The 13,222-nt window shown below is 44.4% G+C and overlaps 1 protein-coding gene across 2 annotated transcripts in view; it reads right to left on the bottom strand.

The window, feature by feature from the left end:
* Window positions 1-6,820, bottom strand: part of sema3bl (sema domain, immunoglobulin domain (Ig), short basic domain, secreted, (semaphorin) 3bl) — an 84,738-nt gene extending 77,918 nt beyond the window's left edge. For both annotated transcript variants that reach the window (XM_080016065.1, XM_080016066.1), the window contains exon 1: window positions 6,616-6,820. In XM_080016065.1, the coding sequence (XP_079872191.1) occupies window positions 6,616-6,712 (97 nt within the window). In that variant the 5' untranslated portion in view covers window positions 6,713-6,820. The remainder of the gene's footprint in view (window positions 1-6,615) is intronic.
* Between the last annotated feature and the right edge of the window lie 6,402 nt (window positions 6,821-13,222).

Genomic DNA, 13,222 nt, shown 5'->3' with positions numbered 1-13,222 from the left:
CAACCTCTGCGTGTGAAAGAAGCCGCTGTCCTTCACCCTCCAGGTTTTCCTCCATCCTCCACGGCTTGTCCTCCTTTTATCTGTCTATCTGTCCGCGTTCTACTCTCTTTACTCCTCTCCTCTCAAGTTTCTGTCTGTCACTTTGTCCTACTCCGTAGCTTCCCCACTCTTTCCTTTCTTTTTCCTTCCCCCCTTTAATCACCCCGTTTTCCCATTTCCTCTTCTTTTTCATCCATCATCCATCCATCCATCCATCCATCCATCCATCCATCGTTCTCCTCCACAGTCCCACGATCTCCTTTCATCGGAATTTCCCTCTCTCTCTCTCTCTCTCTAATAATTACATAATTGAGTGATCATTATTTGATTATTTCATACTTTTCCAACCAAATTTCAAATTAATTTGAAGCCAATGTTGGATATGTTGACAATAATTCAAGGCAAATTCTATGCAATGAAAATAAGATCTTTACTGCCTCGACCATACTTTATGAAGCGATAAGACACCAAAGAGTGATTCTCATTTCAACATTTTTAAACCCAATGGGACTAAACAGCTGATGAGTCACGTAACATTTGTTTCATTATAATTACATTTAAGTTAGACTTTCCGTTGCTAAATGGTGACACTATTCACTTTAGAAACTCAAATATTGTTTCTCAATATCTGTACTTGGACAGTCCAAGTTCTGTTCCATATTCAAGTTTGCACAAAGCCAAAACACCTAAAATATCCCGATATGTTTCCTGCTTGGTGCCCTGGGGCTGGTTACATGGCTTTAAGTGGATTGACAAAACATTGCCATACAGTACCAAGTCTGTTCATTGCAGGAACAAAGTCAGTTGTAAAGGCCATGGCATCGAGAGACGCCCAAAACACCGATTTTTCATAGTATGTCATTTTAACCAGACACCTGCTTCCACTTTTCGCCGGTAGAGAAAAATAACTTTGACTGCAATGCATTCTGGGTTCACTGGAAACCGGCTATGCCAGAAAGGCAGCCTTAGCCTCACCTGCAGTACAATCTAATTTCCCACATGAATGGAGGACATGATGAGGAACAGAACGGAGTTTATTCCCCAAACAGGCGACAGTTGGTCAGACGTCCTGACAGGCAGGAACAATGGAGCACAGAGCAGGGATCTCCATACGGCCTCCTTATGTTTCTAATGTACTGAGAGCTTTCTGGCTTTCATTCGTTCCGTATTGAACTCATGTAGGTCGTCTGTTTATATAAATATATATATATATATATAATGTTTCAGACTTCTCAGACTTCTGGTGACAGCGTTCCTGCATTCACCTCGCCATCCTCTCTCTCCCTATCTGCACTCTCTGATTTTTCTCTCTTTCTATAACTGTCTTCACCTCAGACCCCGCTACTTTTCCCTTTTTTACCCCTTCTTCTCTGCAAGCTGTATTCCTTTTTTTTCCCAACTTGAATTTCAAAATAAATTTTACTTGCGTTTCTGCAGCCACAATGCTGCACATGTCTATGCACAGATTCCTGTTTTTATTGTGGTAGCTCGTTCTCTCTCTCTCTCTCTCTCTCTCTCTCTCTCCCTCTCTCTCCCTCTCCCTCTCTCTCTCTCCTTCTATCTATCTATCCGTCTGTAATCCCTTCAGCTGTCCATCGCCTGTGATTTAGCCAGGATGCTGCACACACTGCAGATGTCTTCTTCAGTGCCTAATGACTAACCCTGTTTATCTCTCTCTCTCTCTCTCTCTGACACACACATACACATAAAAAACACTTTTCACTGGATATTAAACACTTACACAAGCATTATGACATTTTAACAGTAAAACTACAAAACTCTCCGCCTCTCTCTCTCTCTCTCTCTCTCTCTCTCTCTCTCTCTCTCTCTCTCTCTCTCTCTGTCTCTCTCTCTCTCCCCCTTGTTCCTTGTTCTCAGAGCCCCGTAGTTCGCATCTATCCAACAGCAAGCTGTTAAAAAACTCCTGATGAGCCAGTTGGCCTCAACTCGCTCCCTTTTACTCCTGAGCTGGTTTTGTGGAAAGCCTGGGAACACTTAAGACAAGAGAGCAGGAGAGATGGAGAGAGGGAGAGATGAGACGGGACAGCAAAGCAGGGTAAAAGAGGGAGAACGGAGAAGAAAGTCGTACACAAGGAAGGCAAACAAAAAAAAAAGGGGAATGTCTGGCAGGAAATTAATGAATGGCCGAAAGAGGAGTAACAGTGTGACATGAAGGAAGGATGGATGGCCAGGAGCTCCAAAGACGCCCAGTGATACGTCACACACAGCTGTTTTACAGCGTCTGGACATCTCCAAAACTCAGTGATTCATCACTAATTTATACTGTATGCAAACAAACCAACAAACAAATAAACAATACTAATCTAGAAATAGGAGCACTGACAAAACTAAAATCTGATGGAAAATGGACATTAAGTATGTTTGTGAGTGTGCATGTATGTGTGTGTGTGTGATAAAGAGAGAGAGAGAGCAGTCAATCTTGAACACATAAGCAGAAACTAGAGATATTAGCACATTAGACAAAGGACGGGAGGTTCTTGAGAAAAAACTATCAGTGCACACATCAGGGATATGATGCCACACACACACACACACACACACACCCACACACACACACACACACACACACACACACACACACACACACACACTTTCAACAAGCTGCTTCCGAGGGTTCACTCCATATCCTATAGCAAACACAGCAGTATTCACTAACAACCTGCCAGACCACATGGAAGAGAGGAGGAGAGGAGAGATTGAGAGAGAAGAGGAGAGGAGGAGGGGGGGGAGGGGAAAGGACGAGAGGGGGAGAGGGGGAGAGGGGGGGGGTTGGGGGGATTGAGGAGAGGAGAAGATGAAATGAGTAAAGGAGGAGAGGTGTTTTAACACCTGTCAATCATTATTTCATCTCTTTTCATGTTCATTTATTTTAAGGAGAGTCTATTGTTAAAAGTTTTAAACAAAAAATAGAAGCAAGGAAGAAGATAAAAAAAATAACAGAGGAGAAGAGAGGAGAAAAAGAGGAGGAAAGGGTAAAAGATAAAGAGCAGGATCTGAATTTGGAGGTAAATAGTACGAACCACTTCCTGCTTCCAATTCCTACTAATTGATTAAAATTAGATAATGACGCCTCTTCCTGTTCCCAAATCAGCAGAGCGTCCCACGGGAACATAAACACCCTTCAGGCTGTGTGTGTGTGTGTGTGTGTGTGTGTGTGTGTGTGTGTGTGTGTGTGTGTGTGTGTGTGTGTGTGTGTGTGTGTGTGTGTGTGTGTGTGTGTGTGTGTGTGTGGGGGTGTGGGGGGGTTTGAAGGTATAAGAAGGAAGAATGATATGACCGATGACAGAGAAAGGAAGTGTGACAAGAGTGAGAGAAGTTAAAGGATGATACGGATGGAGGGGTGAGGAGAGAGAAAGAGGAGGAGAGAGAGAGGAGGATATTATGTAAAAGAGGGGCAATTATGGGGTCACAGCAGAGGTTGCAGAGGAAGCTACGAAGGCACAACCGGTCAGCGATCACAGTTCAAATGGCAGCTAGTATTTTCCCACAGTCCCACAGTGTTATTTTTAAATGACCAATCAATGTTTTTTCCCCAACGAAAGATGATGATAATAGAAAATTTAATTCAGTGTTATTACCTTTAATCAACAAATCATCAACACAAAACTAGTACCTATACACCATTCCCATGTTGGGACACTTACAGGGCCCAATACTAACTTTTAGAAGTGGTTGCCAAGTTGGCAACCATGCATCAGCTTTTGGTTGCCAAGACAAAATGGATGCTGAATCGCGATCATTTTAGTAAGATCAATAGATAGATACAAAAATAAATCGATAGATTTCTGGTTGACAATTGTTGCCCAACTAGACAACGGCTCAAATTTGGTTGACAGAACAACTGGGCAACTGTTTTTATCGAGCCCTGACCTACCGTCGTAGCAGCTGCTATTGCATTAGTTTTGTACCTTGTCTTAAGCCGCTTTCATAGAGTGATCCCGTAGTACTGCCATAAAGAAGACCAGTCAATATTGCAGCTTTGCTTTTTTACACTGAACCAAACAAAGGCGTCATAATGCTGGCTCCATGTGTGATTTTAGATAGCAGCTTTCCGATCTTAGGGGCGTGACGTGTAACACAACAGCGCCGGCTGGCGGACATCACTGATCTGGAGTGATTAATAGCTGATCTTCTGGTTTCCCCAAGCAATAGAAGCCCTTCTTTTATTACCAGTATTAATTATTCATATTTAACTATATTATAACACAAGTAATAACCTGAAGTGTCGGATTGCCAAAAAGTGATTGCAGCATCTACCTTGACACCAAAATGCCACACAATGACTTAGTTTCATTCATAAGAGTTATATTTTAAAGATTATAGCCCACCCAGTCCTTTTTACCAGTTGAAATGCCTTTAAAGGTCCAAAACCAGTAACAGTGATTGTCTACTTTGTGACAGAAAGGTTGTTTCTGCCTCAAAATGACTTGATTTCAGTCTTGACGGTTGTATTGGAGAGATTGTAGCCCACCCAGTCCTTTTTACCAGTTGAAATACATTTAAAGGCCCAATACAACTCATAAAACGCAGTTTTGCACTTGTCAAACCATAAAATTCAGTTTTGCACTTGTCAAAAAGTGATTGCAGCTCCTACCTTATGACTGAAAGGTTGTACATGACTCAAAATGACTATGATTTCATTCATAAGGGTTATATTTGACAGATTATAGCCCACCCAGTATACGTCAATAACTTTTTGTCAAGACACCGGCTTAGCGCTGGATTAACAATGCTCCCCACCATTCCGTGTTTATACCTTTTACACAGAAGGGTGAGGCGGAATAATAGCACAACATTCCCGCCTTGAACAGGCCGTGTAAAATGGGCTTTAATTTGCTTCACCCTTTTTACTCCTTGTCCTTAAACACTCTGTATATTTTGATCCACATTTTGATGCCACAAACCAAAGCTCCCCTCGGGGAATAATTTAAGTAATTGAAGACTTGGCTTATCCTGTTTCATCTTACATTGCACCTTGAGAACTGAACCAAGTGATTTGTTTTGGGTAAATGACAGAATTTAACTACTGATCTATTAAACCATGAAGCTATTTAAGAATTAAATGCCTCTACTTTCATTGTGATGCCTGGTCATGCTGCTTGCACAGCATGTTTGCACAGCAGTTTAAACACTGATTTTAATCGAATCAGGATCCTGCTTTCTGTGGTCAGAGGCGTGTTATTTTGCAGCAGCCGTGCCAAGTAACTTGCCACGCCATAAGTGCCTTTTTCAATTTGAAGATGGCGAAATATCTTAATAATAAGTATGAATGTGCACTTCTACACTTCACAATTTCTCTCCTTTCTCCTTGCCTTTCCTCCCAATGGGAGGAAGGGGGGGTCTTTGGGGAGGTTATTCTATTCAAGCAGGAGAACAAGAGGAAATCCTGTACGATATCTGGATGATGATAATAACAGAGTCAGAGTGGAAATAACTGTGAGTAACACCATCACCACACTGCTTATCACTAGACCTGAGTCAGAGGGTAGACAATGGAGAGAGAGAGAGAGAGAGAGCGAGAGAGAGCGAGAGAGAGCGAGAGAGAGAGGTTGAGAATGGACAGTGATAGGGAGGTCTGTTGGGTTGTTAGGTCTAAGTAAAATTTGTTTTTTTAGAGTAGAGATATTTATTTGGAATAGTTTTTCTTTATCATATTATTATCATTATTATTATTATTATTATTGTTGTTGTTGTTGTTGTTATGATTATTATTATTATTATTATTATTATTATTATTACAGCAAACAGAAGGATATTATCATGAATATCACTATGCTTATGAATATTACATGAATATGAGCCCCCTACACTGCCAAATAGTGCCAAGCAGAGACAGACAGATAAATACACAGTGTGCCACTCCGGCAGCAGTAACAGTTAAACCCAATTCTCAGAATTTCAACGACCAGGGGTCTCCAAACTGTGGTCCGCGGAGTTGCAGGGGGTCCGCAGCAAAAACAACGTTTTTATTGTTTGTTTGGTTTAAATGTTTTAGTATATATTTTTCTCATATATGAACTCACCCTCACATTTTTCACATGAGAATTTTTTTCGTTTAATTCAAGATTTGCACTTTTGGTCAGCAAGGTCTAATAAAGATCAAATTTATCAAGGGTCATTTTATTGATGTTTTTTATTCATTCGTTTATCGGGGGTGTGGGGGGTAGTCTGGCTTGGGGGCCATACCCTAAAAAGTTTGCGGACCCCTGATGTAGAGCTCGAAAGAGAAAGTGTGAGTACAAAAAAAAAAGAAAGGGGAAAATGAATGAGGCTGTAGTTTGGTCAAAGACATTCTAAACTACCGGAGGGTTAAAAAAAAAACACTGTTATTGAAAAGACAATCCATAAAGCCATCCTTAAAAACACAACGAGAGTCAACTTCAAATTCACTCAAGATCAAGATCAATGCCACCTGCAGTGTGCGCACACGGAGCGAGGGAGGCGGATATTTCAATAAACCAGGGACACTATGAGGGATAAAACAAATTGCTTCACAAAAAATCATATCAATATCATATCATATATACAAAAAAATTCAGTTTTTTAAATTCTTACCTTTGTGAGAAAGTCTGAGCCTTGGGACGTTCAGTTTGGTGCCTGAAGCTGCTGCCAGGACCAGAACCACGATGGTGAAATATGTAAATCCTCCCATTCTTCTCGGAACAATGTATTTTTATTCAAAAATAAGTGTTTTCAGATATTTGCACTTCCGTTTGGTTTCCACAGTGTTGCTATTCCTCTCCAAACCTCCGTGCGTAAAAGCTCCGTGCGTTCCGCTCCGAGCGCAACCACGCAGCACACTGTCAGGCTGCCGCTCCGTGCTTCCACCGCAGTCCGCTGGAGAGAGAGGGAGAGAGAGCTTCCCTCCTCCCAGTAGAGAGAGAGAGAGAGAGAGAGAGAGAGAGAGAGGTCTCCCAGTAGAGAGAGAGAGGGAGAGAGAGAGAGAGAGAGAGAGAGAGAGGGAGAGAGAGAGAGAGGTTCCCTCCTCTCAGTGGACAGAGAGAGAGAGAGAGAGAGAGGGAGAGAGAGGGAGAGAGAGGTTCCCTCCTCCCAGTAGAGAGAGAGAGAGAGAGAGAGACTTTGACTTTTAAGGTTCCTTTATTTGAGAGAGAGAGAGAGAAAGAGAGAGAGAGAGAGAGAGAGAGAAAGAGAGTGAGTGAGAGAGAGGGAGAGAGACAGGTTCCCTTCTCCCAGTAGAGAGAGAGAGAGAGAGAGAGAGAGAGAGAGGGAGAGAGAGAGAGAAAGGGTGTGGAGGGGGGGGGGGGGGGGGGGGTGTGGGAAGCCGCTTGTGTTGGTTTTGGTTCCAAATTCTTTACTTCACTGCTTTGGAGAAACCTAAATTGACCAAAGTTTGCCTGCTTTGAATTTGACCTAAAAAAATAATAAACAGCATGAGAAGACTTCTGGAATTAAAGTGGTAATCCGTGACATTATTTTGTAAAACAAACAAATTTTTGTTATTTGTTTATCATTATTATGAGCCCCCCCTGTTGTTCTCTCTCTCTCTCTCTCTCTCTCTTTCTGAGTGGTTGGAGGCGTGAGCGAGCGGAGCGTGTGAGTGTTTGGCGGAGTGAGTGATTTCTCTAACTTTTCTATTGAATTGTATGTTTATAGTTATTTGTTGGTGACGGGTGTTGTTTTTGTTTCTACTAGTTGTAGTGTGTCCACACAGCGGGTGGGGGGTGGTGGTGGTGGTGGTGGTGCGGGTCTGCAGCCATGTCGGACCTGACCAGGCTAAAGAGGAAGCACGGCATTAAGTTGCCCGTGTCTTCCTCCGTCTCGGTGGAGTACTGCAGCCCGGCAGTGGGACAGGCTGTCGGCTACAGCAGCATCATTTCCGCAGTGCGGATGAACAGCGCTGTGGTCATTTACCTCGACAGCGTGGAAAGAGTGAACGCGGTGGTGGCGAACGGCCTCACGGTGAAGGAAATGTTTGTTCCCGCCCTGCCTCTCTCCACACACCGGCGAAGAGGGTGAATTAGGCGAATGTTCCGCCTTTTATCAGGGACGAGAGCTTAACGAGGGAACTTTCGAGGCACGGGAAGGTGGTGTCGCCAGTTAAGAAAGTCCCGTCAGCATGTAAGTCGGCGCTGCTGAAGCATGTGGTGTCGCACAGGGGACACGTCCTGATGATCCTGAACAACAGTACTGCGGAGCTGAGCATCGCCTTTGAAATCAGGGCAGATGAATTTGACTACGTGGTTTTTGGCAACTCTGACAACACCAAGTGCTTTGGGTGTGGTGGGGAGGGACACCAGGTCAGGGCATGTCCAGAAAAGAACGCAAACAGCAAGACAGGTGATGGGCAAAAGGATGGACAGGCGAATGAGGGAGCACAGGAGGGGACAGTTGAGGGTCAAGAAGGGGAAAAACAGGTGAAGGAGGGGGCACAGGAGGAGACAGGTGAGGGCCAAAACAAATCAGGGGAAAAACAGGTGAAGGTGGGGGCACAGGAGGGGACAGGGGAGGGTCAGAAAAGGGGAAAACAGGTGAACAGGGGAGCACAGGAGGAGACAGGTGGAGGTCAGAAAGAAAGGGGGAAAAACGGGTGAATGTGGAGCCACAGGAGGGAACGGGTGAAGGTCAACAGCACAGTCAGGGGAGCATGGAGACACGGGGGGAGACAGTTGAGGGTCTGGAAGGCAGGCAGGTGAAGGTGGGGGGACAGGAGGGGACAGGTGAAGGAAAGAAAGCTGCAGAACAAAAAGAAAAGAGTGCAGGCAACGGAGCTGGGGAGGAAGAAGCGTTGGAAGGAAGTGATTTTGAAATGGGGGATGAGGACGATCGTTTGAGAGTTCCTCATCTAAAAAGAAAGTCAAACTAAATCGGAGGAGGCTCTCAGGCGAAGAGGGGGACAGCAAGCCAGGGAAAGGCAAGACAAACAGTGGAGCAGCGAGGCTCAGAGTCCTGGATGGAGGAAGACTCTGCTGCAGATAGTGACGGGCAGGTTTTTTCTAAAAGGTTAGTGTCGGGAAAATAAAAGCGTTCCTACACAGAACTAAGAACGTAAAAGGGATAAAGGTGGAGGACTACTTCCCAGACAAGGCTGCCCAGCAACAGATGAGGAGTGAGGTGTACAGGAGGAGGTGGTGGAGGACAGACTGATGGTGGTGAGGGCAACATTTGAACACTATAAATTTGTTTTTATAAATGTGTACGCTCACACCACAGGACCACACAGAGTTACTTTTTTACAAGTTTTAAATAGTGTTTTAGGCAAAGTTCACACTGAGGAGTTTTTGTTTTTAGGAGGAGATTTTACGGGAGGATCTTTTAATGGTTTTTTATGAAGGTTTTAAAGATATATTATTGCCAGTCAGCTGCAGGAGAGCAGTAATCACTCTCCTACCAAAGAAAGGAGACTTGCAGGAGACCAAGAACTGGCGTCCTGTGTCCCTTTTGTGCACGGACTATAAGATCCTATCGAGGGCGCTGGCCAACAGGCTGAGGGAGGTGATGGACCTGGTAGTCCATCATGACCAAATGTACTGTGTGTCTGGTAGGTCTATTCTGGACAATGTTTCCTTAATTTTGGATATTTTGGACATCTCTAGTTCTTTGGGCATTGAAACTGGGCTCATTTTGTTAGACCAGGAGACTTTTACCTCTGGAAAACTCTGGAGGCTTTCGGCCTCAGCCCAGGTCTGATAGCTATGATCCAACCAGACTTTTTTATAAGGAAAATACAGGCTGAGTTAATGGACTTTTTTTTGGGGGGGGGGAATGTTTTTTTGCAAAAAGAGGAAGGGGGGCACGGTGTGGTGGACATTAAAAACAGAGTGGCGACTTTTAGATTACAGTTTTTACAAAAGTTTTTAACAGGATATTTTAATGTTTGGAACCTTTGGCTTGATCTTAAAAAGGACTGGGAAGATGGGACTTGACAGCTCATTGTTTGATGTTTAATGGACACAAGTCTTTAAAACACATCGGGCTTACCCCGTTTTTATCATGAACTTTTTAAAGGCTGGAGTGTTTTTAAAACAAGGAAAAGGGAAGCTGCAGATTCCCTCCACTGGCTCCTGGAGGAACCGGTGATCAGAGGAACCAGGCTGGACATGCAGGACGAGGCCACTCCAGGACTGAGGAGTATACTGAGGGAGGCAGGGGTCCTGACCCTGAGGCAGGTGGTCGGCGGCGGGGAGCGACCTGCAGGATGGCGAGGCCATGGCGGATAGGCTGGGGGTGAGGTCCACCAGGATACACCTGGTGCTCAACAGGTGGAGGAAGAGACTTACGGAGGAGGAACTGGCCCTGCCAAACCCGGAGGATCCCTTCCCGGAGATGACTCTGACTCCCAACCTGGAGGGGTCCTCTGGGAAACTATTGCACAAGGCACTTTGGACAAAACTGGACCTGCACACAGCCAGCGGGAAAGCTTTTTATAAAGAGTGTGTAGTGGCTTTAAACAGGAAAGGACTGGAAACGCGGCAGGACACTGTCTGGAGGGGACGGACCAGATGGCGGGACCGGAGGAGTCGTGTTGGAGGAGCTTTTACAAAGCACCCACCAAGAAAAGGACGGGGGATCGCCAATGGAGAGTCCTACATGGAGCCATAGCAGTCAACAGGTTTGTTTCTGTTTTCAATCCCACTGTCAAAAATGAATGTCCATTTTGTAAACTGCCAGAGTCAATTCTTCACTGTTTTTCAGAGTGCGACAGACTTTGAGAGCTTTTTAGTGTTTTAAAGGAAAGTTTTAACCTCTTTAAAGAAGAGTGGTCCAAAAATGCTTTTATTTGTTGGATTAAATATTACAAAACCAACGCAGAGAAATGGTGACTGTTAAACGTTTTAATGGGGGAAGCAAAGCTAGCGATCTACATTACGAGAAGAAACAAACTGAGAGGAAAGGAAAGTATTTTAGGAAAAGCGTTTGTGGCGTTGGTCAGGGCGAGAGTCTTAATCGATTTTAACTTTCACAAACTGATGAAGAATTTGGATATTTTTATCAAACTGTGGTGTTTTAATGACGTCATCTGTTCGCTGGTGGGGGAAGACTTGCGCTTCCAGTCTGTTTTTAACGTTTAGGGCTTTTTTATTGAACAGATTGTTGTTTTTTAATGTCTTCAACTGTGAACTTCAACTGTGAAAATGTTGAAATAAAGATGTTTTAAAAATCAAAAATCTCTCTCTCTCTCTCTCTCTCTCTCTCTCGCTCTCTCTCTCTCAGGTGAATTGTCTCAGCTGGGGCTCATGATCACCAGGGCTCCTCCATAAGCAGCCGCCAGAAGAGGGTGAGTGTCAGTCTTTCCTGCAGCATGACATGTTGTTTGTTTTCCTGTTAGCCTGGCTGTAAGTCTCATTTTATTGTGTTTCTTCTGATTTCAGAACGGAGATTGGGCACCTGGTTTTAGCCTTCTCAGTTTAGTCTTTATGTTGTTTTGGTTCGTTTTAAGGGAGCCGTTAGGTCAGACAATCCAATGCAGAGTTGGCCCAGTGCCTCCCCTGCGTATATATATCTTTTGCCAGATCTCTAGCCCTGTAAATGCCTTGAGTTGTTTTGGTTTTGATTGAGACGTATGTTTTTCTTTGTTACATAAACTTGTCTTTTCGCTTATCTGGACTCGCATATCTGGCTAACCCTCGCGTTACAAAATACCCTGAACATCTCAAGTGACCAAGACCCCTTTCAACTCCACACAACACAGTCTCCACTTTAACCTTGTGGCAGGGAAAGCAGTTGCAGTGTGCAGAATGTCATATTTGATGATTGGGAAAAAAACAAAAACCTTGGCATACTGTTGCACATGGGGCTTGCTTGGACCATATTTGGGTAACAAGTCAGTCGACTATGGGCTGTTACACTTGTTTCATGCCTTGGTGCCTTTTCATACTTTTTTAAGAAACGATGAAAGTAAGGAAACCACAAAGGTGCTGAAACATTTATTCAGCACTAAATTGCACGTCGTAGAGTGATAGAACAGCAGTGGAGTATTTGGAGCTTTATACATGGTTGATGAAGTGCACAAAACCGTTTTATTGCTGAACTATGAATACATTTTTCTTGAGCACATTAATGATTTCCTTATCTTTTTCAGTTTGTGGGACATATGCACACTTTTTGGGAAACCCTTGACCTTGCTTTACTTTTTTTGCACAGTGTGTTTTATTTTTAAGGCGTGTTGTTTTTCTGTGCTGCGACAACTGAATTCAGCCCCTAGAGGATTTACAAAGTGACGCCTTATCTTATCTCACCAATTTGTTTGCGCATTATGCCGTCACAGATCTTTTCTATCTTCAGCTCTGATCCCACCAGATTAAGAGGTTTATTCCAATTCTTTCCCAGTCGTCCCTCTCTCGGTGCACGGCTATTGAGCGTCAGCCTCAAAACGGGCTGGCGGGTCACCACGAGGGCGAGGAAGAACCACTTCGAGGCGTACGTGCGCGGTGATGCAATCCGTGTTGCTGCAAAGTCTTTTGGAAACACTTTGGTCGCGCCGGGAAAGAGGCTCCCACGCGGCACTTCACTGATAGAAAGCGAGAGATGGGGGCGAGGAGTGTGAACAAGCTCAGGAGAAGAATGCCAGACCCTTGAGATATCAGTGGCCTCTGCGGCGTCCTGGAGTTGTGCTCGCTTCACAGCAAAGGGGCTCTTGCCTGCACTTCACATTCTGAACTCCTCAAATGTGAAGTCTGTGAATGTTGACGTAGCTGGGTCAGGGCAGCATCGCGTGCAGGAAAACTGGAGTCGAGCCACTGTTTTCCAAGGACGCATGGAAGGCTGTGCCGTGGTCGGATCCTGCGTTACTTATCGGCTAAAACCAACCTAAACTTGTGGATGACCACATTGTACAAGACGATCCAAACCTCAAGAAGCTTCTGCACTCAAAAACAGTTTCGATCGTAGAGATGGAAAATCCAGTTTTCTCAATCACTGAATATACTGTACTTGACAGTTACTGTAACTGAGGGGAAGCCGCAGAGTAATTAAGATTTGACAGAACAAACCCAGATTCTCATGTTCCCTCGGACCAGCGTCACATCACCGGGCTTCCCTAAAATTCTCCTCGTGTTTTGTGCCCCGCGGGAACGCTGGAAGCAGCACAGAAGGAAATGGAACCAGGAAGAACTTTTGTCAACTTTTGTAAACAGTGAAGAAGTTCACCTTGTAGTGAGACTGTTTCTGTTGAGCACCTTGGTGATTGAGTAATTCTTGTCGG

Source organism: Zeus faber (genome assembly GCF_960531495.2).
Source record: "Zeus faber genome assembly, chromosome: 15".
NCBI classification, from domain to species: domain Eukaryota; kingdom Metazoa; phylum Chordata; class Actinopteri; order Zeiformes; family Zeidae; genus Zeus; species Zeus faber.
The sequence above is the reverse complement of the archived record's forward strand: the minus strand, read 5'-3'. Positions and strand labels throughout refer to the sequence as shown.